The sequence below is a fragment of the Maylandia zebra genome, linkage group LG18 (assembly GCF_041146795.1).
Source record: "Maylandia zebra isolate NMK-2024a linkage group LG18, Mzebra_GT3a, whole genome shotgun sequence".
Classification (NCBI taxonomy): Eukaryota; Metazoa; Chordata; class Actinopteri; order Cichliformes; family Cichlidae; genus Maylandia; species Maylandia zebra.
Window position 1 is genome coordinate 13,924,753 of NC_135184.1, and position 19,714 is coordinate 13,944,466.

At 38.9% G+C, this 19,714-nt stretch overlaps 1 protein-coding gene across 2 annotated transcripts in view; it reads right to left on the minus strand.

Annotated features, from left to right (window-relative positions):
• atp6v1h (ATPase H+ transporting V1 subunit H) overlaps positions 1 to 19,714 on the minus strand; it is a 35,344-nt gene that overhangs the window by 7,339 nt on the left and 8,291 nt on the right. The window contains exons 6-13 of one of the 2 annotated variants that reach the window (XM_004542937.2): positions 17,572 to 17,676; positions 16,396 to 16,455; positions 13,415 to 13,512; positions 11,312 to 11,504; positions 4,981 to 5,159; positions 4,603 to 4,728; positions 3,382 to 3,483; positions 1,783 to 1,896 (exon numbers count right to left, since the gene is read on the minus strand). In XM_004542937.2, coding sequence (XP_004542994.1) covers positions 1,783 to 1,896; positions 3,382 to 3,483; positions 4,603 to 4,728; positions 4,981 to 5,159; positions 11,312 to 11,504; positions 13,415 to 13,512; positions 16,396 to 16,455; positions 17,572 to 17,676 — 977 coding nt within the window. The remainder of the gene's footprint in view (positions 1 to 1,782; positions 1,897 to 3,381; positions 3,484 to 4,602; positions 4,729 to 4,980; positions 5,160 to 11,311; positions 11,505 to 13,414; positions 13,513 to 16,395; positions 16,456 to 17,571; positions 17,677 to 19,714) is intronic. The other variant, XM_004542938.2, reaches the window with a different exon arrangement.

A 19,714-nucleotide genomic window follows, 5' to 3' on the forward strand; every position in this document is an offset into this window, starting at 1 on the left:
CCAAGAAATCCAGTACACAGAAGACACACACAAAGACGGGGAGGTGAAGTGGATGTCCGGAAAATGTTGCTAGTGGTGACTTAACCTAAGTAAAATCAAGCATGACGAGTTTATAATGGTGCTTGCAATGGGTCTAAAGAGCCTAAGAATAAAAAAAAAAAAAAAAAAAGACAAAAGTTAGCCATACAGTTTGCAAATTTTGGCTATGAAGATAAATATGCATCACAAAGTGTGAGAACTCCAAAGGTGGGCATGAACCCCAGCAGATGGAAGTGTCAAACAAAATATTTGGAATTTCAACAGAGAAGCAGCAGAAGCTTGTTTGCATAATATTTTAATCCAGCTGTTAGTGGTAATTATAACTGTGCAACTGATAATGAGATATGGAAGAAAAGAGCAGAGTAATTGCAGCAAAATGCTGTAGCCAACAATTCAGTGGGTGTTATCATCTTACAGTCTGTATCAGACACAAGTGTATTCAATCCATGATGCACAAGTGGGGTTGTGATCCCCCTAAAAGGTTGCTGCAATCTCAGTCTGCAGGTTAAGAATATGAATGATAGATATGTACATGATACACTAAATTAAGGTGCCATAGCACCACTGTAGCATTTTCTAACTGATCTTTCTTGATGCTGTAATTACCAGCTGAAATTTACTTGAACACATTTATGCCAGCCACAAGTTGCAAAATAGTGTGAACAATCATCTAAATCAATCTACTTTTGGCAAATAAGATCATTCAAGTTATTTTCTGTAAGACTGAGAAGCAGAGGAAAGACACTATCTATGTAAAGTTCACTCTGGGTAAATTCGTGACATGAGAAACATACAGCCCAGCACATTTGACATTTTGTGGAACATCCTAGTCTGTCAATATTTTGAACCTAAGTCATGCACATCTTGATCTGACCCCAGCACAGCCCTGCTGTCCACACAGTTATTTTGCCTCATTACACTTGCTTTCAGGCCAGTGAGGACACGTTCCGACCATAATTCAAGTAAATGTAAACAAAAATTCAGACAACCGGCTCTCACCCTGCATTAGCCTGATTAGCCAACAGCACATCAAACGCACAAAGGCAGAATCCTAAAAACGCCTCTCCAGTCACGTTTTAGGATATAAAAGTGCTTTTTTTCTCTCATATGTCTGAGGCAAATTTGAGAGATTGCATGGCCTCTTCCTCCTTAAATGAAAGTTACAAAATCTAACCATATTTAAACATTTTTATTCAAGATGCTGCATGCAGGACACAGATACAATGTGTAAAAATGTGATTTTCAGTGTATACATCACACTTGTGCTAACTCACATTTTCCATTATTGGCTTTACATCTACATTATTTTAATTATGGGTTTAAATAAAGTTTAAATAAGCGAAACATATCAATCTCCCTAGCTATGATGACTAAATGCTCAAAAATGAAATTTTCATTGACCATCCAATATAGTCTTACATGACTAACTTTTTTAGATTGTTTTAGGTCAACAACTAATTTGCCTCTTTCTGATCATTTTTGCATCTTCAGCATTCTCATCAGTATGACTGTTCACTGACCTTGTGTCATTTCCAACCAATCTCCGCTCACGTTAACCTTAGCGGATGTCTAATCAGCCAGAGTAAATCATAATATGCATGAGGGTGTGCATGGTCTTTAATCACTAGCGTGTAGCTGTAGCTGATTGGTTTTTTTTCATGTCAGGAAAGTTCAGCTAATGCTTTAAGGTTAAGTTCATGTGAGTGAGTTACATCAAACAGAAGCTATAAAAAGTGCTCATACCAGTTGTGGACCATCAGCTTCTGCACAGCCAACAGGGCGTTGTACCGGACTAGCTGGTCCTCATGGTGCATATGATTCATCACAAGCTGTTTTCCACCGAGCTGCTCAATTACTCTGAAATGGGAGTGTTATAGGGAATAATGGGACAGAGGTTTTATACACAGTAAACAGGTACTATTTTCGTATTTTAGGTCATTCAGTGAGCCATCATGTAATCTAATCCAGCCTTGGTGAAATTTTCTGTGTATCTAATACAGGGTCACTGGCCTTTGTGAAAGGATAAAACACAGTGAAAAGGAAACCAGATGTAATGCTTGTAATATTAACGCAAAAGGTTTGATCAAAGAAAAAGTAGGTGCTAGCACTGATACTATGACGCATTTCCATTGGGTGAACTTATTCCATCCAGGTGCATGATATTCTGAATGAATTGCAGTGTATATATATTACTGAACTGCCAGTTTGTCTTCACAGCACTGACCCTGAAGTTCACTTTGTTAGAGGATCACTGGGTTCATACTGAAGACCCTGGATCAAATTCCCCCACTGAATCATCCTCTCAAATGGCACTTAAATTCAACAAGGCACATAAATTGGGTAAATAAACTATTTTGGTTGTTTAGGCCTGTGCTGACTTGTGATTAAATGAGGAGTTCTGCTAGTCAGGTAGAGCTTCTGCTGCTCCACATCAAACCAACTGTCTGAGTTCTGTTCGGGATCTCCACCAAACTACCCACCCTGAGCTCTCCCTCTGATATACTCACATCTAATCCTGACATTCTGCTCATTCCCAATGACAATCCAAACATCTGCCACCTCAAGCTCAGCCTCCTGTCTTTTTGTCAGTGCCCTAGTCTCCAAACCATAGTAGCAGGTGACAATAACATATTGTAAACTTTCCCTTTCACTCTTTTTTCACAAATCATGCCTCACACTGTGTTTGTGCCAGGAAAGATAGTGACTGAACCTCGTCAAGTCCAGCCAGACTTGTCTCTATTTGAACTCATATAACTAATATTTGCTATCCTTACTGTTTCACCTATCTCCCTCTCATCCACAAACATATTCTTTCTTGCCTCTGCTCACTTTGCTTCCTTCCTCCAGCACTTACCTCAATCTCTCCAAACTTACTTTGGTTTGGCATAAATTGTTAGTCACAATTGACACATTTTGGGTACCTTTAAGTTTGAGTAGATTTGATTTATTAAAAAAAAAAAAAAGACTATTTAAGTATCACTGAAGTATGTTAAATAATATTACTGGCAGGTGAGATGGCTGTAATGAGATGTTTGCCAGTGACCATTAAACAACAAACAGATGAACAGAACATTACTACGTAACACCCGACTGGCACAATCTGCATGGAGCAGTCAGATTAGATGTGACTGTATAAAACGAGAAACACACAAAGCCTTAAATGATTACCACTGCCAAAAATCTGGTGTCAAGGGCAAACTGTGCTAGGCAAAGCCAGCATAAAACAACTCCGTTACAACGATGGGCTGTCATTTGAGGCAGGGTGTGTGGGAGGTGATCTTCAAAAAAAATCTTTAATAGATTTTAGTGAATATCTAATAGTATTTATGCTTAACATCTCACCTTTTACCACGTGGATAATGCCGCACATACTCTCCAATGTCATGAGCTGCCACTGCTATAACCTGAGGATCATCGGACACTTCCAACAGCCTCGTCAAAATCCTTTCAAAGAAACACAGTGAAAATAAAACATTAAAATGCAGAGGTCTGTTTGCATAAAAAAGATTCAATCACTTAATTCTTACTGATCTCAATCACATATCTTTAAAGACGCTTCTAGGCAAAGATTTTTCTGAGAAAGCTTGAAGAAAAATATAAGAGCTGAGATTACTTTCTTTAAAGCAGTTTTCTAAGTAGAAACGCTCTTATTCTCACTAAGCCAAGGTTAGTGCTACTTTAAAACTGGAAATCCCAAACACTAAACTCTGAAGCCAAGGATATTAGATGTAAGGCATGCAGTGAAAAAGTGGCTTCTTCAACATGGAATAAAGCCTTCGTGAGATTTAAGGGTAAATACTAAAAAAACAGAAGGCTAATTTAAGCCGAGGTGATGGCTGAGCTGATTACAGAGAGGGGACAGCGATGAGACAATGAGGATTTTTACAGAATGTCAATAGCACAACAGTGTGTGACCCGAATAATGAAGAACACACACACACCAACGGATGTTTTATCTCTGGCGATCTGAGTCCTTAGATCAGAAACACAGACACATGATGTTGGGAGTGTAACTCATAGCTGATAAAAGTAAGGCATTGGGAAGGTATCTCGAAAGAACTGATTGTGAGTCAAGTATAAAACTGGATTTTTCCATAGCAGCATCTAGTCACGCCATGAAAGGCTGCATGCTGTCCAAGTGTTGTGTGTGTGTGTGTGTGTGTGTGTGTGTGTGTGTGTGTGTGTGTGTGTGTGTGTGTGTGTGTGTATATATATATATATATATATACACACACACACACACACACATACACATATACACACACACACACATATACACACACACACACATACACATACATATATATATATATATATATATATATATATGTATGTGTATGTGTATGTGTGTGTGTGTGTATATGTGTGTATACATCCTCTTGTGGCGAAAGTAGATAAGAAGTGACAAATCACAGTCTTTGTGCCCTTCAATATCGGAACAAGGTGCACTTTGAGAAGCTTTGTCCTTCTGCTCTTACTGAAGTGTCAAGGTAATAATAAATCATGTTTTAAAAGGCAATGGAGAAAATGAGTAATCTCATGACAGCAGATGCTTCAGCTTACTTGAGGAGCTCATAGTTCTTCTCGTTCAGGCGGACAGCGTTCTCACGCCAGAACTTCTCTGACTTGTGTACAGGACTCCACTCCAAGCGGCCAGACTTGAGTTCAGAGCTGTACTCATCAAATGAGCTGTTGATCAAAAATAAACATCATTACCTCAGACAAAAACAAAAACTACTTTAACTGATGATGTGAAGAAGAATGATTTGCGCTGCACAGTTAAAGTACAGAAATATCATATGGACATGTTAATGGTAGCTGTATGAAAAGGATTGCACAAAGACACTTGACTTTTTATTCAAGCTCCATTTTTTAAAGAAATAATGGTTTAGTAAACTAACTATGAATACATGTTATTCATAAATAATCTTAATTAGGTACCTGAGATCCTGCACACTCTCTCCGAGCCTTTCAAGCAGGAACTTAATGTCCTCAGTGATGTCCTCATCATCATATTTCTGCTGCTCAAGGTTCTCGAGCTGCTTCAGCACCTTGCACTGAATCATAGCTAGTGCATACTCCTGACGAGTCTCCCTCTCCACCGATTTCTCCAGGAGATTCTGTCAAAGAAAAGATCATTATTAATTCGCTAATTGATGAGAAACTTAGCTGAGGTCTGAATCAGAAAGCAGAAATGACTCAATGAACGAACAGGCTAATAAATCATACTTAACTATTAGTCAATGAAAAAAAAAAATACTCAACATTCATGATGAACTGTTTAAGTAATTTATTGAGCTAAACCTCAAACATCTGCCTGTTGCACCTTTTTTGTTTTTGCCTGTAACAACTTATGAAAGATGAGAATTTATTTATAAATATACACTGTTACTGTCAGAAATGTTGCTATACGATCTATACTGTGTTGCTGTAATATTCCTTTGTTTTAAATCACAATACAGAAATCAATGAGCAGGAGACCTCTGCAGCATCATTATGCATTTATTTATGTGTTCATCATGATTTTATGACTGAATCACTGTGATGACTAGACTGATATTTGAGAAATCGGTTGTGCGTGTTTGGTCATTTTATTCAGGTCCATTTTGCAGTTGATTTGTTTTCTATATTTTCATGTATTTCTCATTGTAGTATCGTAACATTGTCAACTCCTGATGTTAAACAACTTTATTAAAAGGTATAAAATCTGTCCAATGGAGCTAATGGTTTTCATAATACCCATCCTTAACTAGGATTCAAATTCAGGTGTTGTGAGTGAGTGTGAAGAGAAAGAAAAGTAGAGTTGCCCAGCAACAAGAACACAATGTTCAAGTATTATAAAAGCTATTTCTGACGTAAAATCTGCGGACAAAGTTCTCGGAGCCTGGCCTCAGGCTTTAATGGAGAGAAAATTGTGGTGGCAACACTTGGAGTGACTCAAAAGAGAAGTGGCTTCTGCACTGGGACTGAGATAGAAGAAATCACTCCATACCTTGATTGGCCCCTACAGCTAACACTTAGGGAAAAGCTATGACTAGGTCAAGGTCAAAGTCAAATGTATTTATATCGAATATTTCCAACAGCTTCCGAAGTGCTTTACAAACTAAAAAGCAACTAAACAAGGAAAATGCACAACAATGACAATAAAAATAAAAATATGAAGAAGAAAGAACAATACAATAAGAAAAAAACAAAAACAAAAAAACTAAGAACAACAATGACTGAGGCTGTTAAAACAAGTGTCTAGTGTCTTCACTATTAAAAAAGTTCCAGCATTTGTGCAGCTTTAATATATAGCAGCAGACTATTCCAGAGTGTGGGACCTGCCACAGAGAAGGCACTGTCACTGCGAGACTTAAGTTTAAGCCTTGGAATGATAACATTAGTTTTGAACTAGACCTCATGGTTCTTTCTGGAGCATGAATAGATAGGAGCTAAGATGGGTAAGAATAGACTCGCCCATTTAATGATTTAAAAACAAAAGGTAAAATTTTAAATCAGATCATATAAGTAACAGGAAGCCAGTGTAAAGAGGCAGATGAGCTGGAGGCGACTGGTACAAACTGAAATAAAGAGAGTTGTAGACGTCCAATCTGCAAGTAATGAAGAGATGAATAATGTGTTCAAAGGCATTAGCTGGAAGGTGTTACCTTGGCTAGCTGTCTCAGATGGAAAAAGCTATATTGGTGCACTCACCTGCCTACACAATTTAAACGAACCATCAAGCTACACGGCATGGGTTTAACATTTGTCTTACAATGAGTGGATAAAGTAACAGAGTTGCCAAACATTCATTTAGGTTTAAAAAATTTAAGGACATCCACTGTTTAACATCTCAAAAGGCAACACAATAACAGCTGAAATGAGTCTATCCCTGCTTTTAAAGGCAACAGATCTGCAAGTCATCTGCAAAACACGGAAATGAAAGGCTATACCGTGAAAAAATAGACCCCAGTGTCAACATATACAGTGCAAACAAGGCTGGATCTAAAATTGGGCCTTGAGGTACACCATAATAAAGAGGGGCTATGTTCAAGCTGTAGGGGGCCATGTTACATAAAAGGTCCTCCTAGATCAGTGAGATCAAAACCACTGAAGAACAGATTCTTTCAGGCTACAATGTGATAGGAGGATATCATGGTTAACCATGTCGAAGGCTGCTGTAAGGCCCAACAACAACAGGGTAGCAGGGCTGCCAGAATCCAGAGTTAAAAGAATATAATTAAAACCCCTTAAACGTGCTGTCTCAGTGCTATGTAGTGACTTAAAACCAGACTGAAACTTTTCAGACTATGAGTAGACCACTTTCTCTAAAACTTTTGAAAGAAAGGGAAGCTTTGAAATGGACCTGTAATTAGCCTGAGCAGCTGGGTCCAGTATGTGTTTCTTTTAAGAAGAGGATTTTAAAAAGAGCCCATTTAAAACATGATGGGACACAGCCTGTAATAAAAGAAGTGTTAATTAATCTCTGTATAAAGCTGAGCACACAGGGGTCTGAGGCAGTGGGTGATGAGAGGGGGCCTAATAGCTGAAACTGTGTCGCTCAAAATTGCCTAAAAATCATCATACATACTTGGTGAAGGTACAGCACCAAATTATTACATGGACTAATAATATGATTAAAAACATTAAAAAGTAGACACTAAAACTATAGAATTAGTATTTAGAGTGTTTACAGTAAACACTTTACTGTAAACACTCTTGATAAGCAGAGATACCGTCCTTAAATACCTGTAAAGAAACATACGACCTATTGTTTTCCCATCTCCTCTCAGCACGGCTGCATTTATGTCTAAGGGTGTGTGTATATTCATTCAAACAGGGTTCTGAAAATGGCTTAGAGCGCTTAGTCCTGAGTGGTGCGACTAAGTCCAAGATATCAGTGCAGGTGGAATTAAAACTATCAGAATTGTCCTCGACACTTTCACAGACTGAATTTATTATCCTATAATGAAGAAATGTGATACTAGATTGAGGGGCTATTAGATGATTGCGCGCTTGTCTTTTATGTGCTAGAGTGCATGACTTATCTAAAGAGCAGCGCAACGTTATAGTGAATATCGCAGGAAAATGACCAGAGAGACACAATTCAGATATTTCTGTCATGTACACACCAAACCTCTGTGATAGCACTAAGTCCAGTGTGTGACCTTTTTTATGAGGGGGGCCAGTGACCCACTGTGTCAGGTTAAAAGAGTCCAGAACATTTAGAATGTCCTTGACCAGAGGTTTAGACTCACAGCAGACATGATTGATGTTTGTTTGAGTGTTTGGTGGCAACGAAAACGGATGTTGAACACTGTACATATACCTCCACCCATACCCGAGGTCCAAGGGAGGCTGAAGAATGTGCAGTCTGGAGGAAGAAGTTCAGAAAAAGCTACAGACTCACCACAGTTTCTGTCAAAAACAGAAAACCAAGCTGCTGAGACTTTGTCATTAAGAAGTTGCTTAATACAAATGTCTTGTTTGATGGTGATCTATTATTTAATAAAGCTATTTGAAGAGTGCAGATTTTGACATCTGAAGCACAAGCATAGGCAAGGCTGCAAAGATTTGTGAGATCCATGCTACATCCACAGGACCGAGGCCGCTTAGGAAAACAGGGAACCAGAAGAAGCTGATCCAATGTTATGGGATCTCCAGGGACAACATGCAGGATCCATCTAAAGGTGTACTCCACTGGTCCTGTAGTTGCATGAGAAGCACAGAGGTAAGCCCCGACTCTGATGAGTGTACCAGCCCGTTTTCCCTGTTTCCTTGGGAGCTTCTTCCAGGGTGTGGCATTAGGGAGTTGGCACAGGTATGTCAAAAGGTGGTAAAGCTTGTCCTTGCGCAGTTTGTTTCAGAACTAGACCATAAGATGCTTTGATCTCTAAAGGCAACTGGTGATCACACACGTAGTACTAAGACATTTAGAGATATTATAGAAAGGAAGAGAACTAACATTAATCAAGACAAAAACTGACAGACACCTTGCCATGTGTTCTGCTGGCACCATCTTTTCTGGCACCAGCAAATGTGACTAATATATCACAAATGTCTTTTAAGAGTAACCTGCAATGTCTTCACAAAGATCAAACAGTCAAGTCACTCCAAATATTTAGAGCCTAGTTACCACCTAAGGAGTTGTGGCTACAAGAAGGTTCAACATTTTTAGGCCTTAACAGAGTAGTCAAAACAAAAGTTTTAGAGTCACAGTTAAACTAATGCTAACACATCACAAACGCAGCAGTTCTGCCTTTGAGGATGTGTTCAAGGACTTCCAGATGGTCTGGATAATAAGTCACTTTCCTCATCCCATGTGGTGAGCAGAATCATTTGCATAATTAGGACATTTGGGACAAATAGCAACATGCAGAAAAGCGCTGAATATTTTTGTAAAATAATCTCAAAATAATCTCAGCCTTCCCCTTGTTGACACCCAGAAGCCCTGGGTGTCAACAAAGAAATACCCCATTTGTTGGTGAAAAACAATGTCTTGTAGCTCTCAAACGCACACACCATACAGCAAGTTGACACACTCATAAGAAAACCCGCTTAACGTAAAGATGTATCCATGCACCACTGCTTTTAATTAAGTGTAATGTAGTGAAGTTCCAATGAAGAAAACAAAGCCCCTATCTTTCACGGGTGCATTTACCAAAACCTTCATGTGACATCTCTACTGGCAGGAGTGTGATGAAAAAGCTGTGGGCTGAAATTAAAACCAGAAACAGATGCAGCGATTGAGAGCACGCATAAAACAGGACATAAATTTGGTGTCAAATAAGTTTCTTTCAGCATAAATGAAAAAAAAAAATAAAACAATAAAAACATTGTAATACTGACTCAGATTACAATGACATCAGTGAATACCTTCCTCAACTTTAGGTTCTAAAATCAGCTCTGAGCTCATGTTTCAATCATGTAATCAATGCCATTTATAACACCATTGTGCTCTGAGCAAGGTCACTGAAGCTGTCTGGGTTGAAAAAAATGAAAGCAACGCTATCACTGAAAAGTTTTATTTAAAGATCCATATTTCCCTTTAGACATTTCACAGAGTAGAAAAGATTTTTTGTTTAGTATTCAAGATGATGTGTGCTGAGGGTGGTCAGGTACTGCAGGCTATCAGTTATACTAATGTGTTAAGCAGAGGATCCTTACAGTCTGTGTCATTAGTATGCTGTCTGTCTTTTACAGAAAAAACAAATCATCTGCATAATATGTGTAATCATTCAGGACTACGTAATTATTTCTATACTTTTCCCAAGAACAGTAGCGAGCTTGATGAAGACCTGAAAGCTACTCCACTGAGTGCATTTCCTATATGTTCCAGACTTGCACTGGTACCCTGTCAGAATTATTAACTCTGTGCAGTTAAAAATTACATTAACATTAGCTAAAAAATGAGGCCTATGCCATTAATTCAGTTTTGTCAGTAGCACACTATAGGGATTTCATTACCTGGCATAAACAAAAAACAACAAAGTCCAGAACACAGCTCTTAGGACTACATTAAATATTCAGTAGATGTTTTGAACAATCACAGCAGGGAGCTGAAAGGGGAGCATAGTCATAAATTGCATTTATGTATCATTTATGGCCCTGCTTCTTTATAGGCAGCCCCATCTGTTGATTTAGAGTTGCCATTTTCGTTTCGTCTTCTTTGATAAAGAGCAGAATCCAATTAGATGCAAATATGCTGTGCCAGAGTCTGAGAAAACGCATGCTCTATATCAGAATTAAAGTGCTGGTAAGAACTATGTGTTAACAAACGCTTTTCCATTTACTCATCCAACAGTTACACAGTCATGTTTCAGGCCACCTGATGAACCTGTAGTCCAGCCTTTTAGTTCTGTTTTAGGTCTCCACTGACTTGAGGAAAGTATATGTGTCTTCAGCTGCTACACACTCCACTACGCTTTCCAGCTAGTTGCTGTTTGGTGTTTATCATGTAGGCTAAAGTGCTTTGTTTTGTTTCCTGACAAACAGCAGTCAGCTGTAACAGGGTGACAGGGTGAGACGGGTGAGAATCGACCAAACATTAAAATTGGGAAAAGCTGCAGATTTATATTCCTGTTTGGGTTTGTGATCACCACAAGAGAACCCTTTCACTGTGATGCATTGTTATTTAATATATTCTAACTAATTGTAGCCACTCCACATACTTGATAGCTCTAGGTTTTCCCCAAAACAGAGGACAAAGGACAAAGACAAAGCACAGAGAAAATGCAGATGCAGTTGTATCAGTGGGAAACATACAATGAGTGAAAAATTCTCCACCAACCCTGAAGGCAGCCAGAATGATTCGGGTGACCTTCTCCTTGACAGACTCCTGGAGGATGTCGGACAGGGCAGGCACTACGTTGTAACGTCTCAACTGTTCACAGAGCTGAGGACTGAAGGCCAGGAGCCAAACACAGAAGATCATCTGGTACTGGAGCTGGAAGCCACACTTGTTGCTCAGCACTGCTGTGATGCTTAAGCAGAAAAACAATATAAATAAATAAAAAGTAAAATGGATCAAAAAAAGTGAAAAGGGAAAAAGACCAACGTTTATCACTGCTAGCTGTTTACTAATAGGAGAGCTTTCACAGCTGTGTCCCTACACGCTGCTCTTCCATTATCTGTGATGATGGCTGAGAATGAGATGTTCAGTCTTTAAATAACAGAAGAGTTGTTCAAATGGAGAGTATGGTACTAATGATTACAAGTAGACAGAGTGTCATACATTTGCAGAAATAGCTGTAAAATGCAGAGATGTGGATCTCACAGATGTGCGATAATTATGTGATACAGATTAAGCAATGAGGCATTGGTGAAAGATGATGGTAAATCATGCATAATTTGTACATTAAATTTTGAACCTTTCATGTTCTGTCTCACTCAGTTTTAGTAAGCATGAACCTGCAAAGTTCTCGATTGTTTGAATGGCAATTGTACAGTAATATCTGAGGGGGACTCTTCAGCACTTTGCTTATTTTTGGTCAGTTACAGACTAATTTGTAACAAATATGACGAATATGGTTAAAAGTACATGTGAAATTGTGTGGCTCTGAATTTTGTTTTGTTTTGTTTACATATCAAGTTTCATTTATTTTCGTCAGGGCAGAGATTGCACCTTCTTCACAGCAGCACCAAAAGCTACATCAGATCTTTTTTAAACAAAATATAAACTTGGTATAGAGTCAGTAGTTAATTTTTCATACTGCTTTGTGCTGTCTGGACTAAATTTTTCACCTTATAGTGTGTCTCTTATATAAATTAAGTCAAATGCAGATGATTAACAGCCAGGCTTTATACTACAGCCTTACTTATGTTTGGGTAAAAGGTAAGTCAGAGGTTTGCCCTACTGTGACTGGCTGTTAGGTTATTAGCTTATCCAACCATCAGACAGGCAAAGAGTCCTATCAAGAGAATAATTTTACATTGAAACAGTGGATGAAGTGGATATAGAAATATAGCTGAAAAGCCAGTAAAATGTCAAAATTTCATGGCTCCTGCTCCTTCAAATAGGTGAATTTTCTGCTTCTCCTTTTAGTCCTTTTGTTCACCTAGAGATGTGGCTTGTTGTCAGCCAAAACGGGCATTGTGATGCTGTTATCTTGAGCTCTATTTCCTGATTTTTTATCTTTCAGTGGTTTTTGAAACTTACTTGATCGGAAGAAAAGTAGTGTGAAAACAAACAAACAATAAACCAGCTGCTGCACAACCTTTTCACATGTTTATATCATTAATTGCCTAACAGAGAAAAAGACATTTAGAAGACCAGAGAGGTTCTACTAATCGACTCAATCAGGAACCAAACCTCGATTATCGCATACAGGAAACTGAAGTGAAATGGGAACTTCAAAAACAATTATGCCATTATAAAAAAAAATTCCCATGGTACAGAGCCTTTATCAAAATATGTCTGTGCCAACTATCCATCATTACTCAATTTTTAAATATTTTTTAGCAACTTTAAAGAACAACCTTTTCCATAAGCTCTTAGTCTTTACAAGATATTTAAGTCTCACAGTACAGCAGAAGCAAGATGATCACTGGTGACTCAAGGAAAAGCAGAGCAGACATGTATGAATCAGGAGGACAGCTGAGATTAAAACTATATTTTTGAAAAGAGCAAACAAAGTTACGATGCTTTAGCAGCAGCAGCACTGTGTCATGACATCCTGACAGAGACACTCTACAATACTACTTTACATGATGTGACTGTCACTGTCATTATTCTTCCTTTCAGTGATTCTTTTCAATCTAACTAATGTATTTACAAGAATCCTAAGCATAAGCAAACCCATGATAAATCAGGAACTGTATTCATATTGATTCCAAGGGCTATTTCAGCAGCTTAACCAATGTTTAAGTCAACCTTAATACATGCTTCACTCACCAGTTAACTCCATCAGCCTCCACCCAGGCAAACCTATACTCATTGATCCTCAGCATCAGCTGGAGGCACCCAGCTACACACTGGACATACTGAGAGCTCTGCAAAAGACAGTGGCAAACATTTACTTAAACATGAACTAAAGCCTTAGCAGTGAAACCAGGAGAAAAAAAAAACAAAATGTTAGAAAGTCAAACACATTTAGTGCAGCTCTGAAACATGAAGAAGTTGATGATCAGGGACAGCACATTGAGAAAAAAAACAAAAAAAAACAAAACACTCCAAACTTTGCATTACAGTCACCTTTCAAACCCCAGGCATCGCACATGCAGTCTTTTCATATGAGTCCATCAACACATGCTAGATCACACACCAACAGTACAATACAGAGCAGCAGGAGGGAAAACGCTCATCACACCTAAGCAGAATAATGTAAATTGAGATTAGAGTGGAAGAAGCTGAGAGGAGAGAACTGATCACATTAATCTGTTATTTTAAAGAGGTTGGGTAGAAGCAAAGAAGTCCAGCGAGAGAAACAGGCAGCAGTGAAGAGAGAAGGAGCGGGGGTTACCTGGCTGAAAATGCAGAGAAAAGATGACGATCAATTGTTAGATAGCCATGTACATATTTCTGAGCATACTTATCAGAGTAATTATATACAGTGGGGCAAAAAAGTATTTAGTCAGCCACCGATTGTGCAAGTTCCCCCACCTAAAATGATGACAGAGGTCAGTAATTTGCACCAGAGGTACACTTCAACTGTGAGAGACAGAATGTGAAAAAAAAATCCATGAATCCACATGGTAGGATTTGTAAAGAATTTATTCGTAAATCAGGGTGGAAAATAAGTATTTGGTCAATAACAAAAATACAACTCAATACTTTGTAACATAACCTTTGTTGGCAATAACAGAGGTCAAACGTTTACTATAGGTCTTTACCAGGTTTGCACACACAGTAGCTGGTATTTTGGCCCATTCCTCCATGCAGATCTTCTCGAGAGCAGTGATGTTTTGGGGCTGTCGCCGAGCAACACGGACTTTCAACTCCCGCCACAGATTTTCTATGGGGTTGAGGTCTGGAGAATGGCTAGGCCACTCCAGGACTTTCAAATGCTTCTTACGGAGCCACTCCTTTGTTGCCCGGGCGGTGTGTTTTGGATCATTGTCATGTTGGAAGACCCAGCCTCGTTTCATCTTCAGAGTTCTCACTGATGGAAGGAGGTTTTGGCTCAAAATCTCACGATACATGGCCCCATTCATTCTGTCCTTAACACGGATCAGTCGTCCTGTCCCCTTGGCAGAAAAACAGCCCCATAGCATGATGTTTCCACCCCCATGCTTCACAGTAGGTATGGTGTTTTTGGGATGCAACTCAGTATTCTTCTTCCTCCAAACACGATGAGTTGAGTTTATACCAAAAAGTTCTACTTTGGTTTCATCTGACCACATGACATTCTCCCAATCCTCTGCTGTATCATCCATGTGCTCTCTGGCAAACTTCAGACGGGCCTGGACATGCACTGGCTTCAGCAGCGGAACACGTCTGGCACTGCGGGATTTGATTCCCTGCCGTTGTAGTGTGTTACTGATGGTGACCTTTGTTACTTTGGTCCCAGCTCTCTGCAGGTCATTCACCAGGTCCCCCCGTGTGGTTCTGGGATCTTTGCTCACCGTTCTCATGATCATTTTGCGTGCAATAATCCTTTCTGTCATCGTTGTATTTTTACTCAGTTGTATATAGTATTTGTATTTGTATTCTATTTTTATCTTATTGTATATTTATTTTATTTTATTCTACTGTATATAGTATTTTATTTTATTCTATTCTGTACAGTTGTGTACTGTATTTATTCTTATTGTATTCTAATTTTTGCCTCATAACTTTTGCACTGTCCACTTCCTGCTGTGACAAAACAAATTTCCCACGTGTGGGACTAATAAAGGTTATCTTATCTTATCTTATTTTGACCCCACGGGATGAGATCTTGCGTGGAGCCCCAGATCGAGGGAGATTATCAGTGGTCTTGTATGTCTTCCATTTTCTGATGATTGCTCCCACAGTTGATTTTTTCACACCAAGCTGCTTGCCTATTGTAGATTCACTCTTCCCAGTCTGGTGCAGGTCTACAATACTTTTCCTGGTGTCCTTCGAAAGCTCTTTGGTCTTGGCCATGGCGGAGTTTGGAGTCTGACTGTTTGAGGCTGTGGACAGGTGTCTTTTATACAGATGATGAGTTCAAACAGGTGCCATTCATACAGGTAACGAGTGGGGGACAGAAAAGCTTCTTACAGAAGACGTTACAGGTCTGTGAGAGCCAGAGATTTTCCTTGTTTGAGGTGACCAAATACTTATTTTCCACCCTAATTTATGAATAAATTCTTTACAAATCCTACCATGTGGATTCATGGATTTTTTTTTCCACATTCTGTCTCTCACAGTTGAAGTGTACCTCTGGTGCAAATTACTGACCTCTGTCATCATTTTAAGTGGGGGAACTTGCACAATCGGTGGCTGACTAAATACTTTTTTGCCCCACTGTATTGTATTAAAGATGTGAGATATAAAATGGTAGGATGCTGCTGCTGTGCAAATGCTTTTTATATTTTTCCTTTTTTATTTCAATGTTCAGGGAAAGATGTTTGTCATGCGCTTTCTGTTTTAAAGAGAACTAGCTTACAGCATGCAATTTTCAATTAAACAGTTAAAAACAAACAGTGGCAGCAAACACCATGCCGTCTAAATGGAGAATTCTTTCTAAAAGCGTCTCATCAGCTGACTCATTTCTCCAACCATCTGGAATTAATAATGAAGATCTTGAATGCAGGAAGAAGATGGGGCAGAAACGGGGAGGAGAGAAAAGATGTGAAAGTCCAGTGACAGCTGACAGATGCCAGCTTGCACAAACCCAGCATTTTGGTTTCTTTAAACTCTTTGTATGGGAAGCGCCAGGATGGTTGAAGCTGCACTTCACTCATACTCACTTCACTGGGAGAAATAGTTCCTGCTCCAATGCTTGTTTCAGGACCTGTACCGTGTAGATTCTAATGAGAAATAAACAAAAGAAAGAGGTGCAAAATTGTTCAAAGGGATTCACTTCAAGCCAAGGTACAGAGGCAGTGGACTCTACACGGTATGTAATTCAGGGACAGCAGGTGCTCACTGATTGGTTGCCTGGGTGCTGAGGGGGAAAGGAACATCAAATGCAATTTCAGGAAGCAGTTTAAAAAAAACTTGCAAAGACAGAAAGTGTTAAAAATAAGAACAGTCACAAAACCATGCTGTTGTCAAAAGCTGGATATCTATAAAATCTGAAGACAACTTTGGGGCTATGCTGGAAATACTGGCATACAATGGAGAAACTAGATGTCGTTTTATCAGCCTACTCTTTATTGCATACATCTGCCAAAGCATCGCTAGCACCTACAGAGCATCTGTCAATGGAAAAATCTCAAGGTCTGACAAGCCTGTTCAAACCCAATATGAATACATTATATTTCAAACAAGGCTTCCACTGTGAGCCCAAAACCTGAATAAAATGCTGACAAAATGAATAGGTGGAAATTATGAATTACCTTGGCTTTTTAGAGAGTTACACTCTGGAAAAAGGGAGTAAATTAAACCCCACCGGTGAAAGAGGAGCCCAGTGTCTCGAGAAGCTGAGAGCCAATATCTGAGATGTTAATAACCCATGAAATGATTCAGGAAAAAAAAAGTTGGAACCATTTCATGCAGCTCCAAAAATTGATTTGAACACTAATGTTCAAACTGAACCAAATCGAAGAGTGCAAATGAAATGGATCTTTACTAACCAGCATTATGAAATGTAATTTGTGCAATGATTTAAATGATCTTGCAATATTCATAGTGAAAATGAATGTTAATGAGAATAAATGTACTGTTTTAGTCACGTTCATGGTGTTTCTTAACTTTAAACATCAAGCAACCTTACTATATATACCAGCAATTATACATACACGCAACAAAGAGACAATTAACTGTACAATAGTGTAGCACAAAAATTAAATGCTTAAAGGTTCTTTCTCCACAAGCAGTTAATCACAATCTATGTGACCTTAAAAACTGAAAACAGCTTTAAAACTCAGATTTAGAAACTATTTTAACATTATATTTTTTGCAAACAATTACGCTTCATTTACCTGTGAGCTGAGTTGACTCTTGATCCAGTTGAAGTAGTAGTTCAGATCACTTCCTTCCATCAGATCGCGGCCCCAGGCAGCCAGCTTAGCGATGATCCTCGCCGCCTATTAAATGAAGGAGGATATTTTACATCCATATTGTCTGCTAGCAACAGAAATTTACAGAAAATCCTCAATAAAATATAAAGTACTGACAGATCACGGTGTATGTAATGTAAAATATGCTATTTGTTATATTACTGTCATACCAATATACAGGGAGTGCAGAATTATTAGGCAAGTTGTATTTTTGAGGAATAATTTTATTATTGAACAACAACCATGTTCTCAATGAACCCAAAAAACTCATTAATATCAAAGCTGAATGTTTTTGGAAGTAGTTTTTAGTTTGTTTTTAGTTTTAGCTATTTTAGGGGGATATCTGTGTGTGCAGGTGACTATTACTGTGCATAATTATTAGGCAACTCAACAAAAAACAAATATATACCCATTTCAATTATTTATTTTTACCAGTGAAACCAATATAACATCTCCACATTCACAAATATACATTTCTGACATTCAAAAACAAAACAAAAACAAATCAGTGACCAATATAGCCACCTTTCTTTGCAAGGACACTCAAAAGCCTGCCATCCATGGATTCTGTCAGTGTTTTGATCTGTTCACCATCAACATTGCGTGCAGCAGCAACCACAGCCTCCCAGACACTGTTCAGAGAGGTGTACTGTTTTCCCTCCTTGTAAATCTCACATTTGATGATGGACCACAGGTTCTCAATGGGGTTCAGATCAGGTGAACAAGGTGGCCATGTCATTAGTTTTTCTTCTTTTATACCCTTTCTTGCCAGCCACGCTGTGGAGTACTTGGACGCGTGTGATGGAGCATTGTCCTGCATGAAAATCATGTTTTTCTTGAAGGATGCAGACTTCTTCCTGTACCACTGCTTGAAGAAGGTGTCTTCCAGAAACTGGCAGTAGGACTGGGAGTTGAGCTTGACTCCATCCTCAACCCGAAAAGGCCCCACAAGCTCATCTTTGATGATACCAGCCCAAACCAGTACTCCACCTCCACCTTGCTGGCGTCTGAGTCGGACTGGAGCTCTCTGCCCTTTACCAATCCAGCCACGGGCCCATCCATCTGGCCCATCAAGACTCACTCTCATTTCATCAGTCCATAAAACCTTAGAAAAACCAGTCTTGAGATATTTCTTGGCCCAGTCTTGACGTTTCAGCTTGTGTGTCTTGTTCAGTGGTGGTCGTCTTTCAGCCTTTCTTACCTTGGCCATGTCTCTGAGTATTGCACACCTTGTGCTTTTGGGCACTCCAGTCATGTTGCAGCTCTGAAATATGGCCAAACTGGTGGCAAGTGGCATCTTGGCAGCTGCACGCTTGACTTCTCTCAGTTCATGGGCAGTTATTTTGTGCCTTGGTTTTTCCACACGCTTCTTGCGACCCTGTTGACTATTTTGAATGAAACGCTTGATTGTTCGATGATCACGCTTCAGAAGCTTTGCAATTTTGAGACTGCTGCATCCCTCTGCAAGATATCTCACTATTTTTGACTTTTCTGAGCCTGTCAAGTCCTTCTTTTGACCCATTTTGCCAAAGGAAAGGACGTTGCCTAATAATTATGCACACCTGATATAGGGTGTTGATGTCATTAGACCACACCCCTTCTCATTACAGAGATGCACATCACCTAATATGCTTAATTGGTAGTAGGCTTTCGAGCCTATACAGCTTGGAGTAAGACAACATGCATGAAGAGGATGATGTGGACAAAATACTCATTTGCCTAATAATTCTGCACTCCCTGTATTTTGAGGTGTTTTTTACCTTTCAAGTATTATGATAAGGAAGCAAAGGAAATAAGCTTAATATTATCCACAGCATTCTCTATGGGAGTTTACATATTCTCTGAGTCTGCATGTTTTTCCTGTGCATACGAGTTTTCTGCAGGTACTCCAGCTTCCTCTAACAGTTCTAAGACTTATATATTAGGTTCATTGGTTACTCTAAATTGGCTGTGTGAGATGGATAGAATGCACAGAATAAAGCACTGTATGAATGCATTTTCTAAAAATGCAGTGTGTCGTCTAAAGCAAATATATATATATATATATATATATATATATATATAT